The sequence below is a fragment of the Aquarana catesbeiana genome, linkage group LG09 (genome assembly GCF_042186555.1).
Source record: "Aquarana catesbeiana isolate 2022-GZ linkage group LG09, ASM4218655v1, whole genome shotgun sequence".
NCBI classification, from domain to species: domain Eukaryota; kingdom Metazoa; phylum Chordata; class Amphibia; order Anura; family Ranidae; genus Aquarana; species Aquarana catesbeiana.
In genome coordinates, this window is record NC_133332.1 from 253,394,269 (window position 1) to 253,413,813 (window position 19,545).

The 19,545-nt window shown below is 40.8% G+C and overlaps 1 protein-coding gene across 1 annotated transcript in view; it reads left to right on the forward strand.

Annotated features, from left to right (window-relative positions):
- The window catches only part of LOC141108525 (ficolin-1-B-like), a 34,092-nt gene extending 16,535 nt beyond the window's left edge, over nucleotides 1-17,557 (forward strand). Inside the window, exons 3-9 of the mRNA XM_073600208.1 lie at nucleotides 3,296-3,349; nucleotides 3,427-3,462; nucleotides 6,349-6,387; nucleotides 9,828-9,955; nucleotides 11,187-11,316; nucleotides 12,821-12,955; nucleotides 17,135-17,557. Of these exons, the coding sequence (XP_073456309.1) occupies nucleotides 3,296-3,349; nucleotides 3,427-3,462; nucleotides 6,349-6,387; nucleotides 9,828-9,955; nucleotides 11,187-11,316; nucleotides 12,821-12,955; nucleotides 17,135-17,379 (767 nt within the window). The 3' untranslated portion in view covers nucleotides 17,380-17,557. The remainder of the gene's footprint in view (nucleotides 1-3,295; nucleotides 3,350-3,426; nucleotides 3,463-6,348; nucleotides 6,388-9,827; nucleotides 9,956-11,186; nucleotides 11,317-12,820; nucleotides 12,956-17,134) is intronic.
- The last annotated feature ends 1,988 nt before the right edge of the window (nucleotides 17,558-19,545 follow it).

Sequence of the window (19,545 nt, forward strand, 5' to 3'; positions counted from 1 at the left end):
ATTTTAAGAAAAAGAAGAGAGCCCGCACCAGCCTTGCGCATTACCCAAGTGGTGTTTGGTTTTTTAATATAAAGTAAAAGGAAATGCACTCTCAAACAAATTAATGATAAAAGCATATCACGGTCCATAGTGGATACAAAGTGGCCAGGTCAACGAGACTGTTCCCAGCAAGCCGGAGGACCTTTCAGATGGCTGACGCGGTTCAAGGGGAGATCCCCTCTTTCTTAGAGCCCAGGGCTCAGTGACCTGGTTGCTTTTTGTCCACTATGGACCCTGATATGCTTTTATCATTGAATTGTTTGTGAGTATATTTTCTTTTACTTTATATTAAAAAAACACCACTTGGGCAATGCGCAAGGCTTATGCTTTCTCTCTTCTTTTTCTTATGCTGCGTACACACGGTCTGACTTTTCGTCAACAAAGGTCCGACGGTATTTCCGACGGACTTTCGACAGCGTTACGACAGACTTTCTAACGACCGGACACACACGATCACACCAAAGTCCGACGGATTTGTACCTGATGACGTATGACCGGACTAAAATAAGGAAGTTCATAGCCAGTAGCCAATAGCTGCCCTAGCGTCGGTTTTTGTCCGTCGGACTAGCATAGAGACGAGCGGATTTTTCAACTGGACTCGAGTCCATCGGAAAGATTTGAAGCATGTTACAAATCTAAAGTCCGTCAGATTTTCGACTGAAAAAGTCCGCTGCAGGTCCGATGAAGCACACACAATTGTCCGCCGGACTCAGTCCGTTGGACCAGTCTAGTCGAAAAGTCCGCTCGTGTGTACGTGGCATCAGTGTTTCCATTGGGTTTTCCCCTTGACTCTTTGTCAGGGATGGGCTCAGCCCTTCCTTCTCTGAGCTGGCCGCTAAGCTGTCAGCTAATTGCCAGCTCCGATCTCTCTCCACAGTTACTCAGCTGTTGATGATATCCTGCTCATCAATCCTGCCTACTTAAGCCGTCCAGTCCAAAAGATCTCTGCCTTCGCCTTGGTCAACATCACAGAGACGATCTCCTACGTTCCTGTTTAAAGACTTGCTTGGCTGAAATCCCTTCTGGCTCCAGATCCTGCTTGCTGTTTCACTACGTTGATCCCTGACTTCTGGCTTGGCTGACTATCCGTTCCGATTACTGAACTTTGGCTATGTTTTGACTACGTTTGTTCTTTTTTACTTTTATTATTAAACAAGTGTGATTTAACTGTACTTCTGTCTCGATCTGATTTCATGGTTTCTGACACTCTTAGAGGGAAGCAAAGCCTGTGCTTCCATTGCAACTATCAAGGTCCTTTGTTACATTCACTACCATTACATCACCCTTGAGAGCAGGAGACTGTTGTTGTTGTTGTTTTCTCTATACATAGGCATGTACAGGTGTTTAGAGGCAGCAGCATTTAGACACAGAGAAATAACCCATCACTTGCAGGTTCAGGAGAGGAGCATTTTGGCAGAAAAAAAGCTGAATGCTTCTAAACGCCTAGAAACGTGCCTAAACGCTAGGCGCGTTTAGCACTTGAGTGTTCATTCCAATGGCTTGAATCAATTAATATCTTCACCAATGGAATGAATGAACACCCTAATGCTTGACACGCAACTAAACGCATTAGCAAAACATGGCTTTATGCAAAGGTGTCCAAGGGAAAAAAAGTCCTATGTGCATGAGGCCTAAAGAGCCAAGGCATGGACAGTGGGACAGGTAAGTATTACAAGCTTTTTTTTTCTTTTTTTTTATTCCTTTAGCTGGTGACCAGTTTTAGGGTGAAATTGATACTCTTCCCTCAGACGGAAGATAGAGAGTAAGGCACTATGCCAGTGCTTAGGTTTTGTTTTCAGATGTGTGGGAATTCTGCAATTACAGGTTTCAGTAGGACTTACGACAACTTTTTTGTTTCCAATAATTTTTATTGAAAAAGAGTTTTACAAGAATAAAGTACGACCCATATTAGTGAATGGATGGAGGGTCGGCATGACTAAAGTGGGGAACAGGTCCGGGAAGGGTTAAATCTTGATCATTTAGTAGTGAAGGGACGTAGTTCTTACCTTATTGGAGCCTGAAGGTCAGATGGGCAGGGAGGAGCCATAAGGGTGGTTTGTGCAAGGGATGCCAGGTGTTCATACTGGAAAGTTCAGGTGAAGAGGAAACTTCCCTCCCGTCCTGTATTCTGAGTTACTGGGGTATTAGGGTTTGTGGGTTACTGTTTTAGGTTACGAATTTATAGGCAAGTACTTACCATTAAAAAAAAAGGGGGAATCATAGTCACAGCAGTTTAGCGGGTCAGAGGGACTTTGGGGGGTCAATAATTATATTGTTACAAAATTAGGGGCCCATCTAGGGTATGGCGCCCCCACCCGGTTGGTTATTGGTGGTTATCCCAGGAGCTAGGTCCCCTGGGGGAAAATGAAAGAAGGTGTGAGGTCGTAACATCTTCCAGCTGATCAGGGTGCGGCTGAGGACATGGGCGATTACAGTTATAAAGTGTGCCTTAAGGACACCCAAAGACCCCTTCCTGGTTGCATTGTTAAATTGTTTTAATTGATGTTATTTATTCGTTTGTTAATAAAAGGTCTGCTGTGGCCATTTAAACCAATGTCATACATTTTTGTGTCTTTATTTAGAAAGGTAACGGACCAAGTATAAATCACAATGTATAATACCATTGGAGTAATGCCAAGCCATACATCTCCACAAACTTATAAAGATAGCAAAATATGAAATCACACATAAAAAAAGGTCATCTAGACTGTCCATGATAGCGGTAAGCCTAACCGCATGAACAAGGATAACTAAAATCTTACCACCATGGTGCATTGCAAATTAAACCTATGGTCAAGATAGATATTTTATCTAACAGTAAACCACCTATGCACAATGTGGTCTGCTCAGCTAAGTCTCAACAGAAGACATTTATATCATTGGCCAAATACACCCTCCACCATCTTGTGCAGAGGCATAAAGCCCGATTCCAAACCTCTACCCCTTGGAGGGAAATGACTTTGCAACTCAAAAAATAGGAGTCGACCTCCCACACCTTCGATATAGGAAGGTCTCCCCCCCACAGAAAAAAGACAGACAGAGAAGAACTAAAAGAAAAAAGAGGGTGTGCCAACTCCCTCAACACAAACCATGAGCTAATCCAAATGGGCCTGGGTATCTCCTCTCAAGTACTAAATCCAGGGGGTGCAGGTTTTCTCAAACAACTTGAGTTTCTTTGTTTTAATATTTCAGATAGACATTCATTAATTAATAACAACATTTATGAATAACACGTCATATATGTTCTGTTATTTAGGAGAAAAGGGAAGTCAGGGGATTGTGGGAAAATCTGGTCCTCCAGGTGAAAAAGGTTTGTAAAATTCAGTTATCCATCTACATCCTCTGTAATTTGCCGCACAATACTGATTGTTTTCCTGTGTATTTTAGGTGATACTGGCTCTAGAGGAGAGAGAGGAGAAAAAGGTAAGACTTCCAATGACAATGACTTCCATATTTTAGGTTTATATTTTATGTACTTGGGAGCATCTTAACAAACTGTGATGTCTAACACAATTATATCCCTCAACTTGTAAAACTGTGTGTTAACAAAAATAGGCCTGTGCAAATTTCAGGACATGTTAAGATGGGGTCCAGAATAGGATGGATGGAAGCTACTACTGACCCCTGCCAAGAGACCATTAAATGGTATGAGGAATGCTGTATAGTATATTGACCTGAATGGCTCAGTACAATTGGGGACGGTTACATTGCAGTGTGGACACCAATTTGAACTCTATTTGTAACCTTTGGTTCATTGTTTTCTCTTGCCTGTTTTGTAGAATGCTGCCCCAACTGCAGGGGCAAGGGTGCATCTGCTTCTCTACATCCATTGCTCATGTGTACAAGTTCTAATTTATCACATTGCTGTTAAAAGACATTATGCTAAAGCAGCCATTCTCAACCAGGGTGTGGCTAGGGGTTTCTAACCCCTTCATGCCAACTTAACACAAATATGCGGCCACACTAGACTGGGCTTTTTTTCTGTGGGGCCGCACTGTGCGCTTCCAGCACAGAGACCGGGACCCCGTACTAAAGATTGGGACCTGTAACTCCCGTTTCTGGGTCACCTGATTGCTGTGATAGCCTCTGATTGGCTATCACAATGATCAGTCACCATGAAGTCCGCCCCCCCCCCCCCCCCCCCGTGTTTTTTCTTTCTCTGTGAATGGAGAAAGATTTTTTTCTCCTTGCAGAGAAAAAATAAATAATAATAAAAATTAAAAAATACTAAATAAATACCTCGATCGAGGTTTGATCTAGGTTAGTGTTTGGGTCAAGGTCAGGGTCAGGGTCAGTATTGTTTTTGTACAGGATTTTTTACAAAATTTTATTAATATCGGTGTCAGTGAGTGTGTTTTTAGGCATGATAAAAAAAAAAAGCGCAAAATGAGCACTATTGTTTTTGGGCTATACTACGAGTACATGCAACAACTATTATACACATATATGATATTGCTGCAGGAGAATTTAATTTGGGTTGTTCTTTGGTGCAAGGTTATGGTAGCACCAAGAAATATTTAGTTAAATTTAGAAAACATGATTTTTTTTTACTATTTTGGGTCAGTTTTCCTTTGAGAATAAAAGAAAATCAGGAGATATGCATTACATTTTACTACCAAATGAAAGCTGAATTTGTCCTGAAAAAAACAAGGTATAATCCACCTGAATGCACAAAGTCGTTGTCATTATATGTACGGTTTTACTAACACATGTCAATGTTGCAAAATTGTGTTTAGGCATTTACATTTGTTTTACCCTTAGGTGCGAAGGGGCAAAGCTGTGGCTAATTGACCTCCTATCTGATGGTGGCTGCATAGTTCCAGGTCCAATGCCACGTGGCAGAGCCAGCATTATGACTGCAAGGGTGTCATTATGGTCACTCCTGTAAGGGGGGGGGGCATTCTGCCCACTTACCACCCCAATGTAAGGGGCATTATTCCGAAGACCCCAAGTTGAGTAATCATACCATACCAGGGGTTCCCTGAGAACTGAAAATTATTTCAAGCGTTCCTGTGGGGTAGAAAGGTTGACAAAGGCTATGCTAAAGGAAAAATAACATCTCTCTGAGCTCCAGGACAAGGTCACCCAGTGCCCAGGGTGAAGATGTCAAACTGCGCTTTTCTCCCCCCCCCATTTATTGTGCTTTTGTCATTATGTTTTCAATATTTAGAGCATTTAATGTGTCGATGTCTTAAGGTTTAATTAAGAAATCAGACACTCCCAAAAGTTTTCATTGATGGGGAGTCTTACAAAGGCTGCAGCACTGCGATGAGGTGGGATACAATGGCCACCGGAGAGGTGAGAATAAAAGCTTTTCTATTGAAGAGGCATTTCTTCTGGGCTTTATTTCAGCCCTCCAGGGTCACTTTAACTAGACCCAAAAACCAAATGTCAACACCACAAGGTACCTACATATTTACTGAGCTTCAGGAATATGCCAGTAGCCCCTTCTACATCTGATTTCTGGTGATAATATAGATACCGGTACAGCTTATGGCTTGTTTTACATAGTTACATTGATTACTACCATACCTGTGGGATCCCCCTGGAGGCTGGAAATCATTGTAGTAAGCAACACTACTCCAGTGATCTCCACTGACTTCCAGGTCTTGTCCTGAGTTGGCTGCCCTGCTGCATTTTGAACAGAGGAGCTCGGCAAAGGCGCCATTCACCGATTGTGTTGCAATTTACCAATGAATGCAAAGTGTTCTCTGATTGAATGCGATGGAAAGGTGGTGCGGTTGTGTCACACTCCTCACCTTATCCAATCAGAGAATGCTTTGCATTCATTCAAAAAATGAAAGGCATTTTCTGAATGGTGCCCATGCCGAGCAGCCAACCTGGGACCATGGGACCTAAAAGCTAGTGGAGATCACTGGAGTAGTGGTGCCTACTACAGTGATTACCAGGTTCTAGAGGAATCCCACCGATATGGTGTATGCATAGTTACATTGGTCCAAGCTTGACCAATGTAACCATGTGTATAATATCCATACCTTGAATTCTTTAAAGGAAAAGTAAAATGAACAACCACAGAGTCAGCCATCACTAAACAATAATTCTGAAAAACAAAACTAGTTGTCTGGCTGTTAACCTTTAACTTCATTACTTTAAGTTAGTAGCCTGGAGCTAGTATGCGGATCAGGATTTCTGGCCTTACTCTGACTTTCCTTATTTGCATACATGTTCCAGGTGACTAAGAAAGTAATAAATATACAGAATATCCAGTATATCCGATTCCCAATGAATCCAACACAGATCAGCTCTCTTATATACAACTAACAGTCATAATTCTGTATTTCATCACAGGAGACAAAGGGGACCCTGGATTAACTACTTCTTTGAATGGTAGGTTTGATGTTTCCAAGGAGAATCTATTACTCTTTATTACTGCACCTGTCATTCATTTAATGTAGCTGTGAAGTTAGTAAAAGGAATGTATAATATCCCAAAAAATCCTCCTAATGGGCAAATATATATAATATAACGTTTAAAATACATTTTCGCTACTTTTTTTAGTTAGTTTTTAACCACTTCCAGTCCGGGTCAATTCTGACATTGCTCTCCTACATGTATAAAACATCACCTAGAACCCTCAAACATTCAAACACTATGTTTTTTTTTTTGTTTTTTGTTTTTAAGCAGAGGCCCTGGAGAATAAAATGATGAGTGTTGCATATTTTTATGTCACATAGTATTTGCGCAGCGGTTTTTCAAACACAGATTTTTGGGAAAAAATACACTTTAATGAATTTTAACACACAAAAACACAATATAATATCCACTTTTGTTTGGGTAAACTATAAAAGATGATGTTACACTGAGTAAATAGAAACTAAACATGTCAAGCTTTAAAATTGCATCTGCCTGTGGAACAGCACCAAACTACGGTACTTAAAAAAAACCCATAGGCGACAGTTTAGAGTTACGCAGGAGGTCTGGACCTGGCACAGGTGCATGCACAGGTGCATTTTATTTTTAAATGTAATTATTTATTTTATAAAAAACATTTTTTTTGCACTGTCCCTTTAATTTATTGCTATCACAAAGGATGAACAACATCCCTTGTGACAACATGGGACATGATAGGTCCTCTTTATGGAAAGATCTGGGTTCTTTTAGACCCCAGACCTCTACTCTGGCCTCCAATGCAGCCAATCAGACACAGATTGGTCTGATCAGCTGCTTCTATGGCCGATAAAGATTTGGTTACTTCCGGTTTCTGACATCACACAGTGGGAGGAACAAAATGGGACTCCCCTCTGCCACCTGTAAAAGTAATCCAGCGGCTTTTTGGCAGCTTGGATTACTTTTACCAGCTTTGGAATCGTTGGCTGGAAACACTGCTACCTCGGTCATTGCTGCAACGCGAAGTAGTTTCGACATTGTGATTCAATTTCTAGCCTACTCCTATCTGAATGAGCTTGAGGTTTCTTATTTATTTTGTGAGGATCCCCCCCACATTTCCTTCCTGGAATTCTGTGAAACTTAGGGATTGATTTACTAAAGACAAATAGACTGTGCATTTTGCACATGCAGTTGCTCCAGAGTTTAGTAAATGAGGCAAAGCTTCACTTTACAATAAATACCCAATCACAAGCAAGGAAAATTTTAAAAAACTGCATTTTTGCTAACACATTCAAGTGAGCTTTACCTCATTTACTAAGCTCTGGAGCAACTGCACTTGCAAAGTGCACAGTCTATTTGCCTTTAGTAAATCAACCCTGGAGTCACTATGCCTTTTAAGTAGGGATTGCTGGGTCAAACATTTCACAGAGCCTGCCTTCTGAACTACAGAGGTACTGAGAGGAGGAGTTTCAGGAGGTGGAGTCAGTGCAATAAACACTGCTTGCTGGTGTTCTGTCAAATTCTCCAACCACGTCATTTCTGGTTTCTCTAAACCATCAGTAATTGGAGATTTGGACACAACACCGGCAACTCGAATAGAGTCCGGTGCACGATATTATGAGTGGAGATTGTTACTCTGCTCTGATACTGGCCAACAAAATGGCTGCCTCCGAGGCGGCGACAATTTTTTCCTTGTTAGCAGCTGGGCTGCCAAACCAGCTAAATCTTCCTGTACAGGACTATATTCGGTTGCCGGTGTTTTGTCCAAACACCAATTTGTCAAAATCTGCAATTACTGATGGTTTAATGAAACCAGAAATGACGTGGTTGGAGTTTTTGACGGGTTGGAGAATTGTACAGAACACTGGGAGAAAGGTACCATGGGATATGTAGCCCATTGAAATTGAAAGTAAACAGCAGAGGAGAAGCTGCAAAGCATGCAGGAAATTGTGGAATGAGATGACAGGCAGCACTCACATCATGAAAGGAGGAGAATTTTTAAAATAAGCTTCTATTGGATTGTCAATACAATCCAATACAATGTTATTACAATGCTGGGGTTTTAAAATGAAACTGTTATCTGTGATCATAGAATTCCTTTAATCCAGTGGTCACATGACCACATGGTGTTTATACCCATCCCTGTTCCCAAGTGAGTGGGCATGTCTGTGTTGCCTAAGGGTGGAAGTAGAGTGAGGTCAGCAGAAGGAGAAATACATTCCCTGTACTTCAAACTGGGTTTGGCTGCAAAGCTGACTGCGGGACTACAGGCACACCATGCGTTGGCAAGTATTGAGAATGATGACCACCACTGATATAGGGACTACATGGGTTTTTGAGACCAGGGAACGTTAAACTAAAATCAGTTTGTGCTTCCCTCTTTACTGGGATACATATGAAAATAGGGGCAAAACGAAAAAGCTGTGTAATATATGGGTGAAATGGTTGGAGGAACCTTCCAATGCTGTTGATCTAAGCCAGTGGTCTTCAAACTATGGCTCTTTGCTTGCTTTTATCTGGCCCTTGATGCATTATTCCTTCCACTGACACCAACAGTGCAGCAGAATTCCTTCCATTGACACCAACCAACAATGGGGCAGCATTCCTTCCGGTGATACCAATGATTCAGAATTCCTTCCACTAACAACAAAAGGGGGCACTATTTCTCCCTCTGATACCATAGATCGGGCATTGTTTACTCCCATTGTCCACAGTCCGGCCCCTCTAAAGTCTGAAGGACAGTAAACTGGCCCTTTCTTATGAAAGCTTGGAGACCCCTGATCTAAGCTCTTGATATATGCTATGCTGGCCTCTTGAAGACTTCCTGTGCCCCCCTTATGTGTGCTGAACCCACTTGGGTGTCCCTAAAAAGAGGAGATGCTTCGTTGCGTAATCCTCGTGCTGTGGATTGGTGCATGTGCCACTATTTTCGGTTGTTTTTTGTTAGATGAAGCCACCTGTGACCTTCCCTGCATGGATTGGGTCATCGTAATTTGGATGATCATAGTCCTCGTATGGATGGGGGAATCATCCCCCTGCACTACTGTATTCTGACAGCAGAACATTCCCACTGCCAGAATACAATAATATGTGATACAGACGATTGGCTGCAAGCACTGATCGAACACAAGTTTTCCAAAATTCCAGTTCAAAACTAATTGATCAATAGGTCGACTCCTCTCAAACAGGAATAGCCACAGATGGTTCGAAATTCGTCCGGTCCTTACTAAGCTGCCCGAATTTTGATCCATCTCTGGTGAGCTTTAGTTTGGCCTTGTTGGAACTTTGATTGCAGTTGTGCATATAGTGTTCCCATATCAGGGTTCAATGACCTGTAAGGGAAATTTCTAGATCTGTTTAAGGATATTGTCTTATTCACTTATACGGACTGGGTGATCAGTACATCTCAGAATAAATATATATACTTTTTCTAACCTCAGATGCAAAAAACTGCAAGGAACTCCTGCAGCAGGGTGAAATACTAAGTGATTGGTACACCATAAACCCAGCTGGCCAGAAGACCATGAAAGTATTGTGTGATATGGATACTGATGAAGGAGGCTGGATTGTAAGTGATCAGAAGATAAAACTTCAATGTAGCAAAAAAACACCTCAAGTTGTCATTCTTAAATGTTAAAGGATAAGTTCACCTTTATGAAAAAAATTATAAATGCACGTTTTTTTGCAGGTAAAAAAATATGCATTTCTTTTTTTTTTTGTTAGGAGCCTGTAAAGCATTGCACCCACGATCAGCAGATCATGGTTGTAATGCCATGGTCCTGCAGGCTGTCATACCTCCAATACAGACAGGCAGTTACACAATGGCAGGAAGCTCAATGAACTACCTAGAGAGCTCAGTAGTGCTCTGGTAGCTCATTGAGAACTACAAGTTGACAGCCACAAAGGCTGTCGGTACTTGTAGTTTCATCATTTTTTTTAAAGTTGTGATGAGAAAGCCCTAAAACCTGGAGCACTCTGGCAAGCAAAGAACAGCCACTTGCCAATGTCAGCCAATCCACAAACCTCCTAAACTTTGTCTCGTTAACTGAGAATGGGCAGGTAGAGTTATTGATCAAGACACTAGTTGCATGTCAGAGCTCTCCAGTATTTAGAGCTCTTGGGGTGCTCTGCCAGAACTGAGGAGTGTTCACTATACAATAAGTGCACAGTAAAGGTTCATGGAATAGTTAAAAAAAAAAAGTTTGCTTTCAAGAAGACCATACATACTTCATAACATACTACAAAACAACCAATCAATAAATTATAAATAAGTGCTTGTAGGAAGACTAGGACATCATACTATTTCTTAAAGTAGGTGTAACTTAAAAGACATGATTAGAGATGGGCCATCAGTTTAGGATTAACTGGCTATTATGCTAAAATATAGTAGGCCCTCTGGTCTAACTGCATATACCTAAGTCATGGACTGCAGGATTATCACCCAAATAGTTTAGCTGGTTGTTCTTTGGGCAGTTAAGAAACCATGGGTGAAATTTACATCAAACATTTAGTCCCCGCTTACTAATATACTGTGTGGGGAATATGTAGTGAGCCATTACACTCAGGGGACATCATTAGATCCATCTTTTGAGGGGGGGGGGGGGGGGGGGGGTTGCAGGGGTCAGAAACACTTGCTAAGCTTTTCTTTTGAGAAGCAGTGTAAAGTAGGCCCTATAGTAAATGATAAAGTCTGCTAAAAAGAAAAGTCATTATACAGTGCAATGCAGAGTGCAAAGGTATTCACAAGTACGAGACATAAGCCCAACCACCTAGTTGCAGTAATAACTTTCTGTGTGTAGGTTTTCCAGAGACGTTATGATGGGTCTGTTGATTTTTACCGTGATTGGAATTCGTACAAGAGAGGTTTCGGGAGTCGTCTGAATGAGTTCTGGCTGGGCAATGACAATCTTCATATGCTGACGTCATCAGGTAACGAGACTGCCACAAGGGCACTGAGCACCTTCATCTTCCCTCCATCTCATCACACCACATTTAGATATAGTACACCCAAAGATTCTATAGTATCAAGTACAAAGTTCCATCAAGTTTTGGCATATGTGAATGTTTCACTAGTCAGCATTTGCATACTTATGCTATGGGGAGGGGTGGGGACAGACATCTTCAAGAACCATAGTTCTAACAAGAATGGTTATTATTTCCCTTGTGAGCTCTTGGCCAGGGATGAGATTGGGGCTTAAGCTGGGTTTAAGGTGGAACTGAAGGCTAAACCCTTTTCATTTTGGGAGGGTTGTAACCCCTGTCACATTCTTTTGCCATCTGTGTCCCATTGAGGAGATTTCTGTTCACTTCCTGTCTCCTAGCCAAGACATAATGTGAGAGGAATTAGCTCCTAAGTGAGGTAAAACCACTCACTATGGGACGAGTAAGCAAGTGAATATCATTGGGGTATCATAGTAGATAAGGTTGAATAAAGATAATAGTCCATCCAGTTCAACCTGTGTAGTTGCACGTGTGTCTTGGTCTATACTTATTTCCCATATTCCTGTATGTCGTGTTCCTTAAGAGGCACATCCAAGAGTGTTTTAAAACTATCAATACTCCCCGCAGCCGCCACCAATTGTGGAAGAGAGTTCCACATTCTTATTGCCCTGACAATAAAAAACCGCCTTTGCAGTATAAGGTTAAACCGCTTCTCTTCCAATCTCAATGTGTGGCCCCTGTGTCCTCATACACTCCTTTTTTCCTATGCTGAGATCACCATTGAGGTATTTGTAAATCGCTATCATATCTCCTCTCAAGTGTCTTTTTTCCAGCGAGAATACGTTCAGTGTTTGCAGTCTTTCCCCGTAATTTAGGTCCTCCAGTCCCCATATTAGTTTTGTTGCCCTTCTTTGGACTCTCTCCAGTTCCAGCACATCCCTTCTGAGGGTAGCGGTGTCTACTTCAGTGATTTCCAAATCCCAGGGATATTGGCCAGGTATGATATATACATAGTTACATTGGTCCGTGCTGGACCAATGTTACTAAATAAAAAAAAAAACAATACCTGGAATTGGTCTTTAAGCTGGCCAATACACCAGTAGAATTTTGTTAATTTTTTTTCATTTTGGGAACATTTCTATTGGTCATTAAGGCCAAATTGATGTTCGTTTTCATTTTCATTTGATGGGAAAGTGATTTGGAAAGGACGGAAGATTTTTCTTGAACAAAAGAATTTCTTTGAATGGGGATTTCGTTCGTCAAAAACTGTAAATATTGTAATAAAACCTCTTTAGTATGCCCGGGATTCCATTCAAGTGGCAGGTTTGAAGGACATTTTAAGGGCTTTCAAACAAAATTAGTTGACACAATGATGGCAAGAAAGAATGTTCTTATGAATGAATCGTCTTTGAACATTCATACGAAAATCTAACCCTGTATGACAAGTTATATGATTACACAAAATACATCGTATTGATGGATCTTTTCACAGGCACCTGGGAATTGCGTATTGATCTATATGACTTTGAAAACACAAAGCATTTTGCCAAGTATGCATCCTTCAAAATTCTGGGAGAGGCTGAAAAGTATAAATTGTTACTTGGAGCTTTCACTGAGGGCAATGCAGGTAAGAGATTGCTATCTGGAGAGTATTGGTAACTGTAAGCGCAAACACACAAGTCCATATATAACAGGAGCTATAAAGGGCTGAGCAACTTAGTCCATAGGGGACAGGCTGGAAGTTCAAGGGTTAAGTGGTAAACGGTAATGTAATGGTTAAAGTAAGCTGGTAGGGAGATTGCTATCTGACTGTTATTGTTCTATTGGATGTCCAGGAGCAGTCTTTTTGGTCACCTGACCTCTAAAATGTTAGCATGAGTCCAGAGACAGAATAAAGTAACAGTCAATGAATTCCTTGCCCGTCAATGGCTGCCTAGCACACTTTGGGCAAATTCCCAGTAGATACAAAAGACACAAATTCATGTGGCTCTGTATTCATTAATACATAATAAAAAACATTATTTAAAGCAAAACTTAACTGTACCTGAGCACTGCATAATTAATTAATAATAATCAAAGCAAACTCACCCATCCATTCATGTCTCCATGCTTTATTTTGTTGCTATTTCACAAACGCTCTCCTTGCATTTCTAGCCCAGGCCATCTTGAGTAAGGGCAGATGATTCATGTAGCATTTACTTCCTGGACTCCATCTGCTCTTAGGCCAGACATGCAGGCAGGAGGGTGTGCTTAGCTGGGAAAGCCCCATCCTCCCCTTCTCAAGATGTAAGACAATGAAGACTCCTGGGATGTATGACATAATTTTTGCCTAGCCCAATGTAGCACTGCTCCTATAAGGCCTGCTGGTTTTCACTGGCTCTTCCCCAAAAATGCAGAGTCTGCCCGTCCACCCAAACACTCTAATTCAGTGATGGCGAACCTTGACACCCCAGATGTTTTGGAACTACATTTCCCATGATGTTTAACTACACTGCAGAGTGCATGAGCATCATGGGAAATGTAGTTCCAAAACATCTGGGGTGCCAAGGTTCGCCATCACTGGTCTAATTCCTCCGGCTCCAATAAACAGTCTAGGGGTTGTCTTTTTGTGATTTATTGTTTGTAAAACTGGTACCAGGAGATGGATTAGGGCAAGGGATACTCCAAAACATTTAGTATCCAGCAATGGGAGGACAATGTTCTTCCTGTGTAAATGTAACTGATAGACAGTCTATTGCTTCACAGCTCGGGACCATGAAGCAAATCTCTGAGCAAACTAAGGTTTCACAGCTGAAGACCATGAAGGAAGTCTTTGGCATCTGGTTACCTTGTGCCTATGTACAAATAGCGCTACCAAGTGCAATCCCCAGGATCTATATACAGTCACAGGGATCAGTATGTGGTCTTTACTCACAAGTCCCCAGGACAGCTGCTACCTTCCAGCTTCCTCTGGATACAGCCCGGTAAGTGAGATGGCACCTCTATAGATCAGTTACCTTGTGGCGAAGTCCTACAATCAGTTCCAGATCACTTCAAGGTCCCAGCCCTGCCACTGCTGAGACCTAACAGAACAGCTACACAGTCCATAGGCTGCCTTAGGTGCAATAGCCCCTTAAGGCTTGGAACTCTCCTTACTGGGGAAATATTTCTTTTGAGGGCTCCAGAGCTCCAGACTATTAATCAGTAGACACGTGCACGCTGAAATGTTTTGTTTCGGAATTTCAGTATCGTCCGAAAAATACATTTATTTAGTTACTTCCGAAATTCGTTTTTATTTATTTAGTTAAGTTAAAAAATGCATTTGCCTGAATTAATTAAGGTCGAATCTGTAAGTTGGAGGCTTATGGTATCTGTCAGATGTTCTAAGGAGATTCGACAAAGCAGTTAAAGTAAACTGTACGACACCGCGATCGTACATTTCTGGTCAAATGCTCCACCCACAAGCTATAGTAGAATTCTAATGTTGTTTGACTAGTAATATTATAATTATTATTATTATTACTAGTCAAACAACATTAGAATTCTTCTATAGCCTATGGGCAAAGCATTTGACCGTAAATGTCCTCCTGTGGCGATCGTATGTTTTTAGCTGCTTCGTTGAATTTTCAGGTCTCTATAATGTTGAATCTTTTCTCTCTATGTCGAATAATCTTGGACTAATAGAGTTAGGTTAGGCACATTCAACCGCAGGTTCGATAGACACAGATCGCTATTGTCACTGTCATGTCGATTTTTTTATCTATATCAAACGAAAATAAAGCATTTTTTTAATTTCAGATTTCAGATTCTGCGCATTCTTTATCATTTGTTAGAAAGAACATGAAAATCCCTGAAATTTGGATGAAAATGCATTCGGATGAAAACGAATGCATGTGTCTATTAATCAGCCTCCCAGCCACCATCTAAGCACACATCCACAGGGATTGGCTAGGCCCTGATCAATATTCAGGCTGGTTAATTGAATTCCCTCTCCCTAAGCTTTAGAAACGTCTTCCAGAGGCAGGGGGAAACAATCAAACCTGCCTGTGAAATTCTGAACAGACCAGAGCAAACAATCACTGCTCCCTGGAAGGAGTCAACAACTAAATTTGCCTAGCATCCTCTGCTATTAGGGAGCTACACCAGAAACCAGGAAGCAACTGAAGAAATGTAAAAAAAAAAAGTTTAAAACAAGTAAATAGCTTATATTATACGTTCCTATCTACACTATATTACCGAAAGTATTGGGACACCTGCCTTTACACGCACATGAACTTTAATGGCATTCCAGTCCGTAGGGTTTAATATTGAGTTGGCCTACCCTTTACAGCTATAACAGCTTCAACTCTTCTGGGAAGGTTGTTCACAAGGTTTAGGAGAGTGTCTATGGGAATGTTTGACCATACTTCCAAAAGCACATTTGTGAGACTAGATGTTGGACTAGAAGGCCTGGCTCGCAGTCTCCACTCTAATTCGTCCCAAAGGTGTTCTGTCAGGTTGAGGCCAAGACTCTGTGCAGGCCAGTCAAGTTCGTCCACCCCAAACTCGCTCATCCATGTCTTTATGGGCCTTACTTTGTGCACTGGTGCACAGTCATGTTGGAACAGGAAGGAGCCATACCCAAACTGTTCCCACAAAGTTGGGAACATAAAATTGCAAAAAATGTCTTGGTATGCTGACGCCTTAAGAGTTCCCTTAACTGGAACTAAGGGGCCAAGCCCAACCCCTGAAAAACAACCCCACACCATAATCCCCCCTCCAGCAAATGATTTGGACCAGTGCACAAAGCAAGGTCAATAAAGACATGGATGAGTGAGTTTGGGGTGGAGGGCCTTGACTGGCCTGCACTGACTGGCCCCAACCTCAACCTGATAGAAGACCTTTGGGGTGAATTAGAGTGGAGTCTGCGAGCCAGTCCTTCTCGTCCAACAACTCGTCCAGTGCCTGACCTCACAAATGTGCTTTTGGAATAATGGTCAAACGTTCCCATAGACACACTCCTAAACCTTGCGGACAGCCTTCCCAGAAGAATTGAAGCTGTTATAGCAGCAAAGGGTGGGCTTACAGACCCAAACTGGGATGCCATTAAAGTTCATATGAGTATAAAGGCAGGCGTCCTAATACTTTTGGTAATATAGTGTATTTACAAATACTAGCAGCATAAGGTTTAAAATATTTTATGGTGAATGGGAGAGTTTAGTCCGCTTTCAGACAAGCACTGCAGGTACCTGAATTGTTACATGGTAGCAGCCTCTTGCAATTTCCTGCACAGCAGAGCTTAGACTTGGAGAGAAAGAAGCAGAACAAAGAGGCAATCAGTTTTGCTGCAGTGCTCATATGCTAACAAGGGATGAGCATTTGAAATACTAGCTTTTTTAAATGCTTTTTACCTGCATTTTTTTAGGCTGGTGATAGTCTCTTTTATTGCCTGCAATGCTTAATTAAATTCAGTATTTATATTTAGGTTTAAAAAAATTGATGTTACTTTTTTCTCTATTTAAGCTGCATGTATGTTGCTTATACTGTATAGGTGCAAAGTGCAATCACTATGTTTAGTGTTACTTTCATTGATGAATAAAAGGTCAGTGTTGTAAATACTGGTCCTTGGAAACGAGTGAATTAAGCCTAATGCAGCCTGTTCAAAATTCTGGTAGTTATCCTGGAGGAGGAACTTAGGCAGCACCCAATGTTTGCCAGTAACTGCCCATAAAAACCAACATCTGATTGCAAGGAAAATGGTAAACAGCATCCACTATAGCTGGCTGCATATTATTTACAGTACCACACCTTTAATTTATGTTAATGTAGTGTTGTTTTTTTTTTTAAGGTGACTCCATGATTGTTCATGATAACATGCCGTTCTCCACAAAGGACAACGACTTTACTGCAACCACATGTCCCATCCGGTTTAAAGGAGGATGGTGGTACAATAGCTGCCACCAAGCAAACCTCAATGGGCTTTACCTGCTGGGACATCACGAGTCCTTCGCCGACGGTATCAACTGGTACACTGGAAAAGGTCACAATTTTTCTTACAAGATATCTGAAATGAAGATTAGACCAATACAATGACACTGTCAGAACTATTGGGGTTAAAAAGAATTAATTCCTAAGGCCTCTACATATAGCTGCGTATATTTTTCATATATATTCTATGAACAACTCCAAAGCCATCTTGCTTATATATATTTTTTTCAAAAGACGTTAACTTAAGTTCATTGTCTTTGAAACCAATAAACCATCACAAGAAGGTTTTAAGTGTCTTATTTTAAGTTCTCTCAGATCGTAAATTCTATTTCTGTCAGCCAGAAGAGATAAGTCTAGAGACTCATATTTCAAATGAGCTGACAGATGTATTTTTTTTTTTTTTTGAAATGAGAAAAGGGAATGGGATCATTCAAAAATTATTTTACAAAACAAGCTGTACCTAAAATGTATGGCAATTTTCACTGCAAGTAATTATATTAACCATAAATTCCTACTATATAATATTACATTATAATAGGGCAAGTAGAGTTCCACCCAAAAATGGAACTTCCACTTTTTGGATTCCTCCCCCCCTCCAGTGTCACATTTGGCACCTTTCAGGGGGGAGGAGGGAGCAGATACCTGTCTAATACAGGTATTTGCTCCCACTTCCTGGCATAGCTCACCGCTGTGATTGCGGTGACCTATGCCACTTCCACCACCTACCCCGTCCTCCCCCGCTGTATTCTGTGAGACACAGAATACAGCAGGGACCTGAGAGGACACGCAGCGCAACTCGCGCATGCGCAGTAGGGAACCAGGAAGTGAAGCCGCATGGCTTCACTTCCTTATACCCTTACCGAGCATGGCGGCGGCAGCAGCTGAGAGCGGAAGGACGGATCGGCTTCGGCTGCTGACACCGCGGGCTCCCTGGACAGGTAAGTGTCCATATATTAAAAGTCAGCAGCTGCAGTATTTGTAGCTGCTGGCTTTTAATATTTTTTTTTCAGCAAACCTCCGCTTTAATTGAGCAATGTCACATATTTTGGGTTGTATATATATATATATATATATATATATATATATATATATATATATTATATATTCATTATCTATTGATGAATATTAATCATGGATATAGTAATAATGAATATAGCATGTTTAAAACATTTTTAATTTTTTTTTTTTTATTTTTAATGTATGGAGTTTCTGGGAATAAGAATCTTCATGAAATAATACATGGGGTTAAGTTCCACGTTACCTAACTTAAGGAATTTAAAGGGAAGGTAATTAGTGTGGGTATGTTTTCCTAAAGTAATAGATCTCATGAGTTGCTGCCAGGTCTGGAGTGGTTTGACACATAAGTGACATTTCAGTCTAATTCATAGTTTTTCTTTAAGCCTAGACAAGGGTCATTCATAAATTAAATTTTACATTAAAAATAACATTTAAGAATATCAATTTCTAATCCTATACTGCCCCTACTGAAAACTATGCGTAGGACACTACAATTTTCCCTATAGGTTTGGTCAGGAAATGACGTGTGTTTTATGTCACATGAGAGGCATTCCCACACCCATCTTCTAAGGGGAATATAGAGGAGAGACACATAGCCCGAGGAGCTGGAAAAGGGGAGAAGATGTTGAGAGTTGGAGGCTGAAAGAATCTTGAAAGGGGAGAAGATCTTGAGACGAAGAGACAAGAGGAGAAAAACAGTACAGAAGAGATGTAGGAATGAGGGTAAAAGAAATCCTTTGGGACACCCAGCTCATACTTCTCAAAACAAAATAATCTTAATCTCGGGTAAAGTATTATTTTTTTATTTTTACCTTTTGGTAATTGAATTGTTTTAACATATACAAAACAAAACCATTTAATAATATGGCATAGCAATTTGGAATTGTGTTATTTCTACCTGCAGCATGATATAATTATATTCCAAATATTAAGAGAAATAGAAATTTTTGTCTGTCTCTACAAAGCTAATGCCAAAGTTTGTACAATGGTTTTGTGGGATATGTGTTTAAAAATAAATTAATTCTAAATTAATTTTTACTTAAAATTGAGTCTTGGTTAAATTACCAAGTTTCTATGTAGTTAACAAAATTGTCCATATACTGTAAAAGAGGTCTAAGCTTGAAGGTCTTTGTTTTGAGAAGAACTCACATGTGTTAAATTCAACACCTAGTTTGTTCTCATAAGTCTATAGAGCCATGGAAATCTATTTAATAAGTGTTACTAAGTCTAAGTTTACTAAGACATAAAGTGTTG